Consider the following 18,678-nt stretch of genomic DNA (forward strand, 5'->3'; position numbering starts at 1 on the left):
ATCGAAAATAGAGTAAATTTCACTAATTTTTTTCTTTGAAAAAGAGCAATAAATGTTCAAAATTTGGCTCAAAAATAGGCATTTCATTTACGGATTACAATTTCACAGCAGATTTGACATTAGTTTTTTTTTTATTTACTATTGTGTATTATTGCCGAATTAATGAGTTATTTGCTTGATAGGCTGAAGTGAGGGGCTAGGCTGACATTACATCCTGTAGCCTTAAATTCTTAAAACGTTTCTTGGACCAAAAATGTGCAGTTTTAAAGCATTTATAACTTTATACAACATTGCAAAAAATCGTAAATTCAAACAAAAAAGTTATGGTAAAACAAAAACGGCTGGCTAATGAACTAACGCATCGGAACAAACCTATTATTGATCCGTGCACGGTGAAATCATTGATATTATTGATCTTTTCTGATCGATAGAACGGAAATGGGCGATTACGACGAATTAGCACTCTACCCTACTACCGTTTGTATTCCATTTTCCTCCTATAACTTCGTCCACTTGAGAGATATAAAATTGTCGTCATGGACAAATTAACTTAAATTGACTTCATCTAAAATGTTTCCATAGATGTTCATGAATTTAAACAAGACATCAGTGATGGAATTCTCACCAAAATATCATTTTCGCTTGCAATACGTTTTCTCTTGGGAACTTTCCCTCGCTACACACCAAATTTTGAATCAGCCTTCCAGCAAAACGAATCGCTGAACAGAGTCCAGCAAAATTAAGATTTACTGTGAATCCAGCAAACATGTTTGTTTGCTGTATGATCAGTAAAATACGGGAACTGTCAAATAGATTGCAATTTCGTAAGTGGATCCTTTATCGCATGCCTGATCGCAAGTTGATTTATTTTGATTGTTTTATACTAGTTTTCAATATGTTTTGCTATTGAATGTGATTTAAAATCATAATTAAAGGTACATTTGCATACAAATATCCGTTATAACAGTGCATCTGTAATGTGACGCCTTTTTTATTTATTTGCATTCCATGACGGCGGCCCAGTATACCGGAGCACTGGCACCAACGCACTCGGCGTAGTTGCCCTTTCGCCCCCAGGCTCTGCTAACGTGCTTCCGCTGCTCTGGTACTGCTGCTCTGCTGCTCTGCTGCTGGGTCGACGATCGGATAGACAATGATGGAACGGGCGACCTTGTTGGACGCTTATATAGTAGAACAGAAAATATCAGAGGTGTCAGATACTCGCATCTGATGTCTCGGTTGGAAAAAGTATAAGAATATAAAAAAATCAATCGATTTTCACCATCTTTAGACAATGGTTTACTTTTAACTATTTTTCAATAGTTTACAGAATGAAATCAATAGTTTTGAATTATTCAGCAAATTGCTAGAAATATTTCCAATCGATTGATGCCATTATCTCGTAAATCTATCGAGAGACCGTTGAGTTATTATCGTTCAAAATCTTTTAATTTTTCGTAACGCATCCAAAACGACTGTTTTCAATTTTGTACTCCCGTATGTTGCCGAAAGACGTTATCCAACGTCAAAAAAACATCCTTCCCGCTGTAAAATAATTGCTTCTCCTAATTCTGCTTGTTTTTCGGCAATATGCTGTCACTTTATTGACAGACCATTTTACTAGTCATCCAGCAAAATTATTTTGCTGGACGGATTGCTGAACTTCCAGCTCGGCAAAATCCAGCAAAATTTTGCTGGTTTACGGCAACAAAAATTGGGTGTGTAGTTTCACACTCCAATATTTCCTGAGCGAACTTTCTGGGATGAGAGAATGAGATATCGCAAACTTTTTTAACTCGAATCACCAACGCGAGGATACGAAAAATATCAGATATGTAATTTTTTCTCTCTATCTCTTTACACCACATTCGTTCTTGAAAATTGCACTGCACATTTCACAAGGGAAAGATTATAGACAGAAAGCTATCCCGAGTAAATCAATACAATCTCTAAAGCCTGATAAGTCTGGTAGCTGGCTGTCTACTGGCGCCTGTTGTTTAAAGTACATTGATTGGTGCATTGGTTTCTGGCAAAAAAAAAAATGAATGAATCAGCACAAGTGTCAACGCGGCATTAACGAGGAACGGGGAGGGTGGTGTAAGATTTTGTGACTAGCAATTTTTATATTAAAACCGTTCCTCAGGATGGGGGGGGGGGGGGGGGGTGCGGAAGGAGGAGCACCTAATGTATCCTCAGTTTCGCGAAATACAGTTAATGCATGGCTCCTCTCATCACTAGTGTTCGTAATATCGTTCCTGTAAGCTCTTATGCAATAATTATATGCAGGGGGGGGGATGGTTGGGAATATAGGTGGTGGTGAACTTTTTCACTATGCTATTACTGTCCTCTCCCATGACTGGGAATCCTTGCAATACAATGTAAAACTAGAAAGGGTCTAGACCCTCCCTATGTAAAACCATAAGGTATGCGGGACTGCTGCACTGCTGAACTTCAAAACGCTTTATTTGCTGACCAAGGATCTGACAAAAATATCTTTTTAGTGTGCATTTTAGGATGATAAAAAATTTAAACAGGTTATTCAATGTCCATTAAAACTGTAAAAAATATAGGCAGAAAAAACAGAATACGAAAAATTGTTATACACGGAAATGACAAACTACCCAAAATTAAGTACTTTTCCCTCAATTCTGGGGTTCAGCCAAATAACCCAAATATAATAGAGTAAATCGCATATAGTAGTTTCCATTTAACACCGGCAAAAAAAATTACCTATTCTTAAGTATATTCTACCCAAAATTAAGTTTAATTCACGTAAATTTAAGAATATGCAATTTACTTAAAAGTAACTTATTGGGCTGAACTATATCGTTGGGTCGAATCTCTCGTTCCTTTTTTGACAACAATAACGAGTGCAAGTGAGAGGCTGAAGTCAATATTAAGTAGAAAGAACTCAAATTTTGGGTAGTATTTTTTCTCCGTGTACATATACCAGTTGGCTGGAAATGAACACAAAATTAATCAAAGTAACCATGTACCTTGAGCTTTTGATATAGTGACAGATTGAGAACGATCTAAATTTTTCATCCAAAAGTATTGCAAGACTTGAAATTAACAGACAATCTCAAAATACTTTCAACTTGCGAAGTGATGTATTCCCAAGTGAATACACCTGCTGAATAAAAATTATCAAGTAAACTATTTTTTTAGAATCGATGTTTAATAGATTTTTTTTGCAGTTAGAGATCCATGAAAAAAGTAACAGTAGCTTTATGGCACCAGTGACCAGCAAATTTAATATTTTCATTCAAGGTTGTGTGGAAATTCAAGCTACCGGGCGAGCTACTGGGTTACATTGCTGCCCTCTACCTAATGCAGTCGAGTGATCAAATCAGAAAGTTAGCAGATTAGAAATCAATTAATAACTAATTTCCTCAACGTTCAATTAAAAAGTGGTCTTTAGAAAAAAATGTAGCTGAAAAAATTTCCTATGAGTACACAAGGCTAACTTATTGGTAGATCGTTATGGCGAAATTTAAAGACGAGGTGAACAAAATAATCATTTTTCCCATAGTAATACCTTTATAAATTTTAGATGGCCAGTGCAGAATGAGATCACAACCCAATAAGCTCAAATTTTGGGAGAATTATCTGGACCTGATTAAAAATCGATTGAGATTAGTGAAGCAAAGCAGATATTTTGAACCACCCTAATAAGCATGTTCTCAATGCAGTAAGACTAATCAACAGAATGCTTGCTAGCTTACACTAAACATGTCTAAGCGCCAATCTCAGTGGTCTAACTGTACTTCGCACTAATAGCATAGTTCTTCTTGTCGAAGAGTACAGCCACAAATGATGATTTGGTCAGCAGTCCGCATCGTGCTCTCTTGCCGTGCGGATCTATTTGCTTTTTGCTGAAGGAAGTGTTACTACTACCTAAAGCTACAACAAATTTAAACAGCACTTTTCAGTGCTCAACCTGTAAAATTTCTACCTTGTTCAACTTTATTCCTCTTCGATCCTTGTTTGGACCCTACCCGAGGTAATCCTTCTTGGATATCGATTTGGAAAATTCCTCTTCGATCCTTCAGATTCTTATAGTAATCTGCTTGGAAGTCGATTTGGATAAAAATTTGCTGCCGCCATGGCGCCTAAACGCAAAAGAAAGGGGCAAACTCTTGACCCCCCTTCTGAAGAAATTAATTTGAGTAATCAATTTGATTTGCTCACGGATGATGAGAATGATCCATCATCCAAGAAAAATTCTAGTAAACTTTCCCGGCTTAATGCCAAGAAGGAAAAGATTCCCCCTATTGTGATAACCACTTCCGATTTCCATGCTCTTCGCATGGAACTTTTGAACTTCGTGAAAGTTAAATTTTCCCTACAAATTGGACGTCGGGGTGAATGCCGTGTATTGGCTGAAACCTTGGACGGATTTAAATGTCTTCTCAAGTATCTTACTGAGAAGAAGCACAAATTTTTTACTTACGACACCAAAACTGAACGTGTGTTCAAGGTTGTCATGAAAGGACTGCCCAGTGGTGAATCCCTGGATCAGATCAAAGATGAACTGGCAAAATTACTTGGAGTTGTGCCACTCCAAGTAATCAAAATGAAAATGAAATCCCGTCATGGCGATTCGCGCAACGGGATTTCTAATGATTTTTATTTAGTTCACTTCAAGTCTAGTGAACTAAACAACCTTAAGGCCTTAGAAAAAGCTAGCCTTATGCTCCATGTCCGAGTGAAGTGGGAACACTTCAGGAAGACTGGAGGAAATTTCCAAAACCTCACTCAGTGCCGTAAGTGCCAGGGATGGGGTCACGGAACTAAAAATTGCTACATGCCAGCTAAATGCATGAATTGTGGTGATTCCTCTCACGCAAAGGACGACTGTCCTGTGAAGGAAGATCCTAAGAAATTTAAATGTTCAAACTGTGGTGAAAACCACAAATCCAATTTTTGGGAATGTAAGACTCGCAAAGCGATCCTACAATCTCGTTCTAACCGTCAGGTAGGAAACGCTCCACGTTTCCGACCAGGTACAAATTCCTCTGCTGTTAACAACGGTCAGCGAGGAACAAATTCTACATTCGTACCCGTAGGTACAAATATCACCCCTGCTTCAAATTTTTCATCTGTACCTACTCCCCTCGCTGCTAACAATGTTCAGCGAGTTAATGGAGCTACCTATGCTGCTATTGCAGCGGGTGGAAATCAAAATACTAACCAAAGTAATTCTAACGGAATTTTGACAATTTTGACTTAGGAAGCATTACTGCCCCTAAAATGGAATTTTTACAGAAATCATTAATTGACATGATTTCTGATATGCTTAAATCTAACTCCATGTTTGATGCTATTCAAACTGGAGTAAAATTTGCTAATAATATTGTCATGACTTTAAAATTCAGTAATGGATTTTAAAGCATTAAACATTTTAAATTGGAATGCTCGATCTCTTAAAGATAATGAAGACGAGCTATTTAATTTTTTGAGAGTTCATAACGTGCATATTGCCGTTATAACTGAAACGTTCCTTAAACCTGGCCATAAGGTTAAGAAGGACTCAAATTATTTAATTTATAGAAATGATCGTCTTGATGGACCCTGTGGTAGCGTTGCCATCATTATTCATAGACGAATCAAACACAAATAACTTTCTTCATTTGAAACCAAAGTTTTTGAAACTTTGGGAGTTTCTGTTGAAACAAAATTTGGACAACTTACGTTTATAGCTGCCTATTTGCCATTCCAATGCGTAGGCCAGCAAAAGAATTTTCTCAAGGATGACCTCCAGAAACTTACCCGTCTAAATTCTTCATTATTGGTGATTTTAATGCAAAACACCGCTCATGGAATAATGCTCAAAGCAATTCCAATGGTAATATTCTGTTTGATGATTGTTCTGCAGGTTATTACACTATTCAATATCCAAACAGCCCAACATGCTTTTCTTCTGCAAGAAATCCCTCCACTATTGATTTGGTCTTAACTGATTCATGTCAACTTTGTAGCCAATTGGTTACTCATGCTGACTTCGGTTCTGATCACCTTCCAGTAACTTTTGAAATATCCCAAGAAATAATTTGTAATCCCAACAGCTCTACTTTCAATTACCATAGAGCTGATTGGGAGCAGTATCGAACATTTATGGAATATAACTTCGATCCAAACATTCCTTTGCAAACCAAAGATGAAATTAATTATGCTCTTGAATCTCTGACTACTTCTATCGTTGCAGCAAGAGCTGCCTCAGTACCAAAATGCGAGGTTAAATTCGATTAAATTATAATAGACGATGATCTTCAGCTCTTGATCCGTCTTAAAAATGTCCGTAGGAGACAATATCAAAGAACAAGCGATCCTGCCATGAAGGTTATCTGGCGGGATTTGCAAAAACCAATTAAAAAGCAATTCTCTGCCCTGAGGAACAAAACTTTTGAAAATAATATTTCTAAATTAGACCCGAGTTCCAAACCCTTTTGGAAACTCACAAAAATTTTGAAAAAACCTCAAAAGCCTATTCCAGCGCTTAAAGAAGGTGGTAAAATTTTGATCACAAATTTGGAAAAAGCTCAGAAACTTGCTAAGCAATTCGAGAGTTCCCATAATTTCAGTTTGGGTCTTACTAGTCCTATTGAGAATCAGGTTGCTAGGGATTTTCTGAATATTTTCTCTCGGGAAAATATTTTTGATGATTCCTGGGGGACTGATTTGGACGAAGTAAGGTCTATAACTAAAAAGTTTCAAAATATGAAAGCTCCAGGTGATGATGGAATTTTCTATATCCTCATCAAAAAACTCCCAGAGAGTACCTTGTCTTTCTTGGTAAAATTATTTAACAGATGTTTCCATTTGGCATACTTTCCTGATAAATGGAAAAATGCAAAAGTTGTTCCAATTTTGAAGTCGGACAAAAATCCAGCTGAAGCTTCTAGCTACCGTCCAATAAGTTTGCTTTCTTCAATAAGTAAACTTTTTGAAAGGATAATTTTAAATAGAATGATGCTTCACGTCAATACGAACTCAATTTTTGCAGATGAGCAGTCTGGATTTCGCCATGGGCATTCAACTACTCATCAACTCTTAAGAGTTACCAATTTAATTCGTTCAAACAAATCTGAAGGCCACTCAACTGGAGTTGCTCTTCTAGACATAGAAAAAGCATTCAACAGTGTTTGGCATGAAGGTTTGATTGCTAAATTGAAAAAGTTTAATTTTCCACTTTATATTATGAAATTAGTTCAAAATTATTTAACTGACAGAACTCTGCAGGTAAATTATCAAAATTCCAAATCTAATCGACTACCTGTTAGAGCAGGAGTTCCTCAGGGTAGCATTCTTGGGCCTATATTGTATAACATTTTCACTTCGGACCTCCCTGATTTGCCTCAGGGTTGCCACAAATCTTTGTTCGCTGATGACACAGGCATTTCCGCTAAAGGAAGAAGTCTTCGTGTTATTTGCAGTAGACTGCAGAAAAGTTTAGATATTTTCTCTTCTTATTTACAAAAATGGAAGATTTATCCCAACGCTTCCAAAACTCAACTAATAATATTTCCACACAAGCCTAGAGCTTCGTTTTTTTTTTTATATAATTACTTTATTTGTACAGGCTCAATCGAATAAACTTTACAGAGCCGAGTTATCCTTTGCGTTATACATTATTACTGTCTTAAATTTAAAGTTAAAGGAACTGGACCGAGTACTCGCGGTTGTCTCGAGGTTAGTGGAGATTTACAATTTTTTGGATGGGAAAAGGGAAGAAGGAGGTTTGAAATGTGGTTTACGATACAACTATTTAATTAATCCTAAAGCATGAAATTATTTCTATTCATCTTGAAAACAAACATTGAAAAAAAAACCCCACATTTACAAAATACAAACTAAACACAAGGTTAATCAAACTTACAATCTAAGGTTAATATCCTTAAAGTAAACATATATGAGCTTCATAAACTCCAGATCGCGTCTAGCCAAAATATCCCGAACTGGAACATTAGGTTGTCTACCTCGAGCCCGAAGGGAATCATAAAAATGTGATCTGACTCCACGATACTCCGCACAAGACCAAAGGATGTGATCAGCGTCCTGGTAACCTTGTCCACATTCACAGAGATTGCTGTCTCCCAACCCCACACGGAACAAGTGAGCGTTTAGACAATAGTGATTGGACATGAGACGAGACATCACGCGTATGAAGTCTCGACTCAAGTCCAACCCTTTGAACCATGCAAACTTCGACACCTTAGGGATAATTGAATGTAGCCATCGTCCCAAGCTCCCTTCACTCCATTGATGTTGCCAGCTAACGAGTGACTGCTGACGATAAATAGAGAAAAAATCAGTATAGGCGATCTGTCGATCATAAATGTCGCCTTCCATAGCGCCCACCTTCGCAAGTGAATCCGCCTTCTCATTGCCCAAAATTGAGCAATGCGAAGGGACCCACGCGAAGGTGATGATGAAAGAGCGCACGGATAAAGCACTAAGCAGTTCTCGTATTTTCAAGAGAAAATACGAGAAGTGCTTTACCGGCCTAATGGAACGGATAGCCTCGACAGAACTGAGACTATCCGTAAAAATAAAGTAGTGGTCTGGAAGAAGTGAAGCAATAGTTTCCAAAGTGTAGTGAATTGCTGCCAGTTCAGCCACATACACAGAACAAGGAGCTTCAAGTTTTCGAGAGGCGCTATGAAATTCATTAAATACACCAAAACCAGCGGACTCCTCTATTAGAGATCCATCTGTGAAAAACGTTCTTGCAGAATCAACATGGCCAAACTTTGCAGCGTATAATGACGGAGCAATCATAGGACGATGATGCTCTGGAATTCCGTGGATTTCCTGCGTCATAGATAAATCAAAATTCACTGAATTGCCGAAATCGGAGAAGACTACACGATTGGGAATATTTCTTGAAGGGCTGACATCCTGTGTTAAATATAGGTAGTACAAAGTCATAAAACATGTTTGAGGATTTAGCTCCAGAAGCTTCTCAAAATTTTCGATCACCAGTGGGTTCATTACTTCGCAACGGGTGAGGAGCCTCAGAGATAACTCTGAAAAACGGACGGATAGTGGCAACATGCCCGCCAGCACTTCGAGACTCATAGTATGAGTCGAGTGCATGCATCCTAACGCGATACGAAGACAACGATACTGGATCCGTTCCAGCTTGATGATGTGCGTTTTAGCTGCCGACTGGAAGCAAAAACTACCGTACTCTAAAACCGATAAAATCGTTGTCCGGTACAACGTCAGAAGATCTTGTGGATGGGCTCCCCACCACGTTCCGGTAATTGTTCGAAGAAAATTGATCCTTAGTTGGCATTTTCGTCTCAGATACTCAATGTGGGATCTCCAGGTGCATTTGGAATCGAACCAGACCCCGAGATATTTAAAAGACATGGAATGAGTGATCGGTTTACCCAAAAGTTGAAGCTTCGGTTGTGCTGGGCTATGCTTCCTAGAAAAAACGACCAACTCAGTTTTCTCCGTGGAGAATTCGATACCTAGCTGAATAGCCCAAGTAGACAAATTGTCCAAGGTATCCTGTAAGGGTCCTTGCAGGTCAACCTCTTTTGGCCCTGTGATAGACACTACGCCATCATCTGCAAGTTGTCTCAACGTGCAATTGTCACTAAGACAATTGTCAATTTCTCTAACGTAGAAATTGTACAAAAGGGGGCTTAAACATGAGCCTTGGGGGAGACCCATGTAGCTAAATCGAAAAGCTGTAGAGTTTCCATGAGAAAAGATCATATGTTTTTCTGACAGCAAATTGTACAAAAAATTATTAATTAATGGAGACAATCCACAAGCGTGGAGTTTCTCTGAAAGAACTTCAACGGATACTGAATCAAAAGCCCCCTTGATATCCAAGAACACAGAAGCCATTTGCTCTTTCTTAGCAAAAGCTAACTGAATTTCCGAGGAAAGCAACGCGAGACAGTCGTTCGTTCCCTTACCCCTACGGAAACCAAATTGAGTATCTGAAAGAAGGTGGTTCGTCTCAACCCATTTGTCGAGGCGAAAAAGGATCATTTTCTCCATCAATTTCCGAATACACGACAGCATCGCGATGGGCCGATACGAATTGTGATCCGACGCGGGTTTATCAGGCTTTTTAATGGCTATCACCCTTACTCGTCTCCAATCGTCGGGAACAATATTGAGCTCCAAGAACTGATTGTACAAGTTCAACATGCGCCTCTTAGCGACGTCTGGGAGGTTTTTCAGCAAGTTGAACTTGATTCTATCAGATCCCGGGGCAGAATTGCCACACGAAAGGAGAGCGAGTGAAAGCTCCACCATTGAAAAAGGCTGACTGATTTCGTATACCGAATTCGCGGTTTCGCGAGGAATCAACTGCGACGGCACGGAATCCGGACACACTTTTCACGCGAATTTAAGAATCCATTGATCCGAGCATTCCTCGCTTTCGTTGTTAGTAGATCGGTTACGCATTCTTCGCGCTGTACTCCAAAGCGTATTCATAGACGTTTCGCGCGACAATCCGTCTACAAACTGCCGCCAGTAACCCCGTTTTTTGGCCTTGATGAGGCTCTTGAGTTCGCGTTCAAGAGATGTGTATGCGTCGAAATGCTCGCGTGTTCCGCGTTTCCGAAAAAGTTTAAACGCGTCGGACTTTTTACGGTAAACCTCCGTGCATTGTTGATCCCACCAGAGCGATGGTGTTTTCTTACGGATTGACGATCGCGGCACCGGTCGTGTTTGAGCTTGAAGTGCGCTGTCGACGATGAGATTAGAGAGGAAATTATATTCCTCCAACGGCGGAAGCTCTTCCACTGACGATACTGTATCGTCTATCGCGGATTGGAACTTAGTCCAATCGATGTTACGGGTTAGATCATACGCGACGTTAACGGATTCTGACGAGTTGAACCCACTGGCAATCGAAATCTTGATCGGCAAATGATCACTACCGTGCGGATCCTGGATTACATGCCAAGTGCAATCCAACGATAGTGAATTGGAGCAAAAAGTGAGGTCTAATCTGCTACCATTCGAGGATGGACCAGCCAAACGTGTTACTTCTCCATTGTTAAGTATTGTCATGTTGAAGTTGTCGCAGAGATCATAAATCAAAGTAGAACGGTTATCATCGTACAGCTCCCCCAAGCCTGTACCGTGGGAGTTAAAATCTCCCATGATCAACCATGGAGCAGGAAGTACCGCTCATATGTCGAAAAGTTGTTTGCGATTAACAGAGACTCTAGGAGCAATATATACAGAAGCAATACAAACGCTCTTGCCTTTAATGGTAGCCTGACATGCGACAACTTCAATACCGGGGAATTCGGGAAGATTCACTCTATAGAAGGAATGGCACTTTTTGATCCCCAAAAGTACCCCTCCTCCACGTGAATCCTCACGATCCAATCGAATAATGTTAAAATCATAAAAAGGGAGATCAATTTCTGAAGAGAGCCATGTTTCACAGAGGGCAAATGCATCGCAATTATTGTTATGGACTAAATACTTGAACGAATCTAATTTCGGAATAAGACTTCGACAATTCCACTGTAGAACAGTGATCAAATCCCCGACCTCGTTTGGAAAATTATCCATCGAAGGAGATGATAGCTGCAAGAAGGGGCCATTTTGAAGTCAATTGCTTCAAGAAGGATTTCACAGTGGGAAGCAATGTGAGGACAATGCTTTTCAGAGGATCAGAAATGTTGAGGTATTTGAGAATACCGTCCACAATGTCATCAAATGAGAACAGCCCAGATGAAGAAGGGGTTTCTGTTCTTAAAATTGGGGCATCAGGGGTTTTGGATGTCCCCGAAGAGGTGGAAAATCCTGGGTATAGTCAGTTCTGCGGAATCCAGGAGGAGTAGAAGTCTCCTTTTTTCCACCACTCCTTGATTTGGGCAAGCTGATTTGGGGTTCTTTATTTGCAACAATCCGCGAACGGATGCGCTTTCGTTTCCGTGCAGAACCTTCCGGAAAACTGAAAGATGTTCCCTCCTCAGCCAAGTCAGAGTCAGTCTCGTCATCTGACAAAAGAGAAAAGGGATTTTTGTCATTGGTCGATGGCGTGGCTGTCTTAAGCATTTCTGCAAAAGACCGCCTGGAACGTTCCTTAAGGGAGCGTTTCATTTTGTCCCCGAGCTGTTTGTACGCCGGGCACGACGAGAGCATGAGGAGGAGTTCCGTTGCAGTACACGCATTTTGGTGCAGTAGCTGCGCAGGCGCCATCCTCATGCTTCTCCCCGCGTGTGGAGCAGCGTGCCTTGTTGCCGCAGTGGGAGGCCGTATGTCCCAACCGCTTACAATTCTGGCAGTTCATGATCCGAGGTACAAACAACCGCACAGGAAGACGAAGTTTTCCCAGCTCGATGTATTGAGGAAGGGCAGATCCAGAAAAGGTCACCCGAAACGAGTCTGTGGGGGTAAAACTCTTTTTACCCTCGCTGAGCGATACTGACTTCATTCTATGAACGGCCAGTATCTTTACCGGAGGAAGCAAGGGGTTCTTGAATCGGCCAACCGCTTGCTTCTCCAGTATCTCAGGGTTCAGGCTCGCCTCAGTGACCACGCCTTCGATCTCCACATCAGAGGCTGGAATGTACACCCTATATTCCAGTGTGAAAAACTGGGAAACAGCAATTTCATTGGCCTGTTTCAGGTTAGCGACGGTCACACGAAGTTTGTTGTGCCTAACCTTCGTTATTTCGGTCACGGCAGAGAATCGCTTTGTCAGATCGTCAGATATTTGAACAACATTCAAGGGTTTGTTTTTGGGCTGAAAATAGACAACCCATGGGCCAGTCGAGTCATTCGGGTAGGCCCGCAATCTGGTGCTTTTCTCATCCTGCTCATTGACAGACTGAGACGACGAACCAGGGATGACATCATCATTATTCTGAGATGAATGGTCATCCATGTCGTCTTCTGACAAAACATCCATTTTGTTCAACTAGTGGGAGCGCAAAACGCTCTCCCACTGAACGCACAGACACAATACACAGAAAACACTACAAACACAGAAATACAAAATGAAAATTTAACTAATGGGGGAGGAAAAGAAACAAGAAAAAAAAAAAGAAACAAAAACTTATCTGATAATTCTATACTACTACCACCGAGCGTTATATGTGTAGGCGTTTACACAGATGGCTGGAAGAGACGCGCTGCGTGGATGACCTTCGTTGTGGTGCACTTGATCGAGGCGCGGCACTCAGCGCACACAGGCGCACGATGATTGATGAACGATGTAGATGCAGAGATGCCAGATTGTTTTCTATGCAATTCCGTAGACTTATACAAATCTACGGATTTCTACGGATTTTTTTTAGCCGAAGGAGATATTTTTTTTTTTAGTTCTATGGTGATATTTTACGTTACATGATAAATCGATGAAAATACTTTTGAAAAACTACTAGGGACAGCCCTCTGGGGTTGTACGCAATGGTGACGTCGGACTACGTGGTCTTATTTAATAAATGTTATTTGTTAACTACAGCAGGACTTGTGTTTTGTGTAGGAATAGGAATTTAAGCAGGGTTCTCTCTGTTTATACTCTTTAGTATGACTATGATTGCCCTGAAAAGAAGCTTTGATATGAATTTAAGTTGGGACATGTTCAGAAATTTAACTCTTTCGGAAAAGCTTGGTGGCCCTGAAAAGGGCATGAATACCATGATACTGTTGCATCTGTAGTTTTTGGCATACTTTCACTGATTGCTTCCCAAAAACCTAGTTTTGATTCCTTGTTCAGCCATAGCAAGATGTGTGCGTGAGGACTTCCACGGTGCTTAAAACTCAATCGTATCATCCAGCTTGTTGAAGTACACACAGAACGTGACTGGATCATCATTGATCAGAGTTGCTCTTTGTAGTGCAGTCAATTCCTGGATAGAATCTGTTAAGTCATAGCCATTGTGTCCTTCTTACAATGTAGGAGATTCAACAAATGGGGCCACTTCATCTCATTTGCACTAAGTGTGAGGAACATCGTAGGCTTTCCCAATTGTCGCATCATGGTGAACAAATTTATCTTCCTTTGTTACCAATACTGTACTAAATTCGGTATTGATTTGAGGAAGGATAGATTTCGCTCAAAAGTGCATTGCAAGCCTTCGGAAACTCTAAGGCGTAGAACTTTCATTTTCATGTACAACGAATATTGTGGTTTGCCCACACGCCTGTCTTGACGACGAGTTTCACTGGATACCATCATGAAATATGTCATCCGAATCCCTGGATTGAATTTCCGTAGATGGTTAAAACATATGGCTGGAAAAGCTATCTCTTCGCCGTGCTCGTCATATATTAATAACAGATGAACCCTGTTTTGCGCGGGTGTGATCTCCAGGCATTTGTTCTTATTCCAAAGGAGCGTTTCCTGTTGCCCAAGCAGCAATTCTGTCTCATTATCCACGACAATGGTTTGCAGCTCAATGTGAGGATCCATTGCAGGGATTTCAAGACCATCTATGGCGGTCTGATCAATTGTGATCCCGTAGCGCCGGTATAGTGGTGTCCTAATCTAATAAGAAAGCCACGTTTTAACCGTAGTTTCCTAGAACAACATTCGAACAAAAAGAAAATTATCAAATAACTTTCATATGACACATGTGATTTCGTTCTAATTCCTCAATTTGGTGTCAATTAAACCATTTCTGATCAGAAATGTTATAACTAGGACATCGTTGCTTGCTATTTTCAGAATTCACACAAGCACACATCAGCAGCTCTTATTATGAGAAAAACACAAATACATACATTCGTTACGGCCTTCGGTGACAGTGTCGTATGACAGGGCCTGTCGTATAACATTGGTACTGTTTCTTGAAAGCTTGTTTTGCAAGTGTCAGAAGCAAAGGCAGTCGATTATCACAGAAAATGTGACACGACTTTTATTCGCCTTCACACGGCACCGTCGAAAATTTTTCTCTTCCAGCAAAGATTTACAGTATATTATGGGAACTTTCTCCGGAGTGAAGAGTTTCACGCACAGTCTGACGTTTGCTTACCGGATATTTCATAGGAGATAAAAGCTACAGAGTCGCCGTCAACGCCAATTCTATCAAAAAGCGGATAAGTGAGCAAGAGAACGGTGGTATTTTACTTTATGCTTCTTTCCCTTCAGAATCAGATTATACTCTAGATTGTAAAATTCGATTCTGAAGGGAGACGTATACTGAAGAAAAAATCCGTAGAAACTGTACCGAATTCCGTAGATTTTGCCTACGGATCCGTATTTCCGTAAAAAATTGTAAAATCCGTAGATCTACGGAGATTTCCGTAGATCTGGCATCTCTGTGTAGATGTAGAAACGGGTGCTCACACTCGATGATGATGATACGTGAGCGGGTATGCGTAAGCGCGTATGCGTGACCACGCAACGATGATGCCCAAATTTGTTTGCGAATTTCCAATAGCACGGATTAATCTTTCCGAAAATGACACTTTCTACTAAAAAAAAACTCACTTTTCGATCAATTTACCGGGAACTATGCCAGGAGTCACTTATTGAGAAAAAGACTGATAATATATATCAAGCGAATACCGAGAAAACTTCCAAAACAACGGAGCGCGAAACAAGTCGACCGTACTTCTTGCTAGGACGCAGTGAGATGCAAGAGCTTCGTTTTTGAAACCTAGTAGTAGTCACATAGTCACCATGAATGGAGTTCCAATTTCCTGGTCAAACCAAGTGAAATATCTTGGATTAATACTTGACCAAAACAGCCCAAGGCTGAAAGCCTCCTTAATAAAGTTAAATAATAATAATAATACTTGACCAAAAATTAACTTTTAAAGATCACATTGAGGGCATTCAAGCCAAATGTAACAAATATATGAAATGTTTGTATCCTCTTATAAACAGGAAATCCAAACTTTGCCTGACGAATAAACTTCTAATATTTAAACAAGTTTTTAGACCGGCCATGCTTTACGCTGTGCCAATATGGTCTAGTTGTTGCACTACCAGGAAAAAAGCACTTCAAAGGATTCAGAACAAAATTCTGAAGATGATTTTGAAGTTGCCTCCCTGGTACAGTACTACCGAAGTACATAGAATTTCGAATGTTGAGACTTTAGAACAAATGTCCAACAAAATAATGAATAATTTCAGGCATAAATCGTTGCAATCCTCAATTGCAACGATTAATTCCCTTTATACTTAGATAAGATTTAGTTTTAGTTTTTAGTTTTAAGATATCAATTGTTATACTGACATGCAGGTTTAAAATCTGTTTAAAATACTTAATTGCCAAGACATGAACAATGTAAAAACACTTAGATATATATCATAACAATTAAGGCTGGTAAGTTAATGCAGTAACTGGAGCACCTAGGTTAAAAATGAAATGTAATTTATTTTGAATTTGGAACAAATAAAGAGTTAAAAAAAATGATTTGGTCAGCAAAGATTAGACTCTTGGTGAATAGTTACAAGAATCTACTATTAGCTGGTTGCATTGAGAACTAAAACTATAAATAAATCCGGAAAACTTTGAGATTAGGGCGTAATTTATTTTGTAAACACACACTTAATTCGCCGATATCTCGTGAATTAAAGTTCAATCTAAAAAACTAACAACACACACAGGTAGAGGAATGATTCATTTGGTATAGTATAGTTCGCTAGATTGTGCTTTGATTCGTGAGAAATCGTTGAATGACGTGTTTGTTTACAAAAGCAATTACGCCCAAATCTCAAAGTTCTCTGGAAATGGTATTTAATGTGAAGGATGCGAAAAATATCGGAGAACGAGAAGAAAACAAACTGACACTCTCGCGTGATCATCGCCTACCTTTACTCGCTGGAAAAAAAAGAACAAAGCTGAGGGGATATTTGGTTGGTTCGAATCACGAGTACGTGTGAAATGATGTGAGATGGAGAGACGAAAGATCTTTCGCGATACGAAATGAAAATTTCTCTCGCTCTACGCTTTCATTAACTTTTTATCATCTCTCGTTCGCGAACTTTTTGTGAGAAGTTCCTTTGGGATTTATCTCTGCAATGAGCTGTGATAGAACTTTTTTTTTGAAAATGATGTTTCCAACACTGCAAGACATAAAAAAGCTATTTTTTGTATCTTATGATATGAGCTAAAAATTTTACCGCTCAAATAAAGTACTCAATAAATGAAGAAACATTCTAGAAGGTATCAAAATGCTACACTCAAAAGTTTCGTCACAAAAGGCAATGTTCGAGTTGTTTTGATTTCGTCCCACTGTGTGTCATTTGTATCTTTAATGGTTCCAGATATAGGGGAAACAGTCCTATTGTTATGGTACCTTTGTAGCGTTAGAAGCCTTTTGCTGTGTATGGAGGTTTCCAAACACAACAATAGGCTCCTAACGCTTCTAACGTATCGCAACAATAGGACTGTATCCCCTATGTAAAACCGAAAATGTATGCCGATTGGCACAAAACTTTTGATTTTTGGCTAATTTTGGCCTAAAATAAGAAAACCCACCGTTTTTGGTTCAAATCGGAGAGGTTCGATGCAATTGCTCGGTCACATGAGATGGAATGACCCATATGGTGTTGGTTCAACCTCTTAACACAAATCATTCGCAACGATTATGCACATAATTCAACCGTACGTCATTTGCTGATCTCAGTTGGCACATGAGGTGAAAACATGGCCATCGCTATCAGAGCTGGTACGAACATGAGTTAAGCGAAGAAACTGAATGATTACCTTGACGCCATTCTTTATTTGGATGGATGCCCATCAGCTGATGATGTATTCAACCATGAGGAAATCATTCGAAATTCGAAAGCAAAACTGGTCGCGTGTCGCGCGTATTTGAGCATCTCCACCGTTGCAACTATCTGCAACTTTTGTCGCTCGGAAAAGATTTCAATAATTTCACATGTGTTAAAAAACACAAATCAGTGGAATTTCAGACGCGGAATTTGGTGAGATCTATCTGATTATAATTAATGTATTGCTACCGTGTTCGACCAGCAACGTTTACTAAACTTATCATGTGGCTTTGCCTTCCCCAATAATAAGCTCTCAAACTCCTGTAACACATTAGTAAGGCCGTAGAGCTCTCTGAATCTCTCTTAAGTAAGTATTCAACTAACAATGCTTTATTATATTATTACCTTTCTTTTTATTCCATCCTGAACCAATGTTTTTATAGTTACTATCAAATCATTCTTATCGCTCACCTAAAAACGTCATCATTCAGCCCAAGCTTAGAATGTTTAATTCCACAACCTATATTTAGATTGCAAATTTCAACCTACCCAGCAGCAGAAACAGTTCCACAAATGTATTCTTCTCCGTTTACCTTCATACTAATACCATTAATTACGTCGTAATTTTCTACTAATTACAGTCCATCGTGATGTATCCACCCCCATCGTTGTACACCTGCACTGCCCGCGTGTGGCTGCGAGAGATAGGATTCTCCCTCACGTACGGAGCGCTGATGCTGAAGACGTGGCGGTAAGAGATAATTGGCTTTCATATCTGGAAGCCTTTCTAGCTTCAACCGGGTGGACAAAGTAGATTTTCTCTTCCCATAATGCGGTAGGGTTGTTCAGATTGGCTATGAGTGTCTCTCTTTGGAGGATGTTTGTGATATTACAACTGAAGGCAATTGGAACATCCCGACCGAAGTTCCCACGCTTGCTCAAACCCCAGTAGAAAAAGTTATCATGATCAAATCTGAAAGCATTGCTAATCGACTTCATTGTGTATTTCT

The 18,678-nt window shown here is 39.7% G+C and overlaps 1 protein-coding gene across 1 annotated transcript in view; it reads left to right on the plus strand.

Annotated features, from left to right (window-relative positions):
* The window catches only part of LOC135700600 (uncharacterized), a 521,944-nt gene that overhangs the window by 399,629 nt on the left and 103,637 nt on the right, over positions 1-18,678 (plus strand). The window contains exon 9 of the mRNA XM_065221136.1: positions 18,310-18,419. Coding sequence (XP_065077208.1) covers positions 18,310-18,419 — 110 coding nt within the window. The remainder of the gene's footprint in view (positions 1-18,309; positions 18,420-18,678) is intronic.

This window comes from Ochlerotatus camptorhynchus, unplaced genomic scaffold (assembly GCF_037179485.1).
Source record: "Ochlerotatus camptorhynchus isolate MF236.1 unplaced genomic scaffold, CSIRO-AGI_Acam_v1.1 ptg000139l, whole genome shotgun sequence".
Classification (NCBI taxonomy): Eukaryota; Metazoa; Arthropoda; class Insecta; order Diptera; family Culicidae; genus Ochlerotatus; species Ochlerotatus camptorhynchus.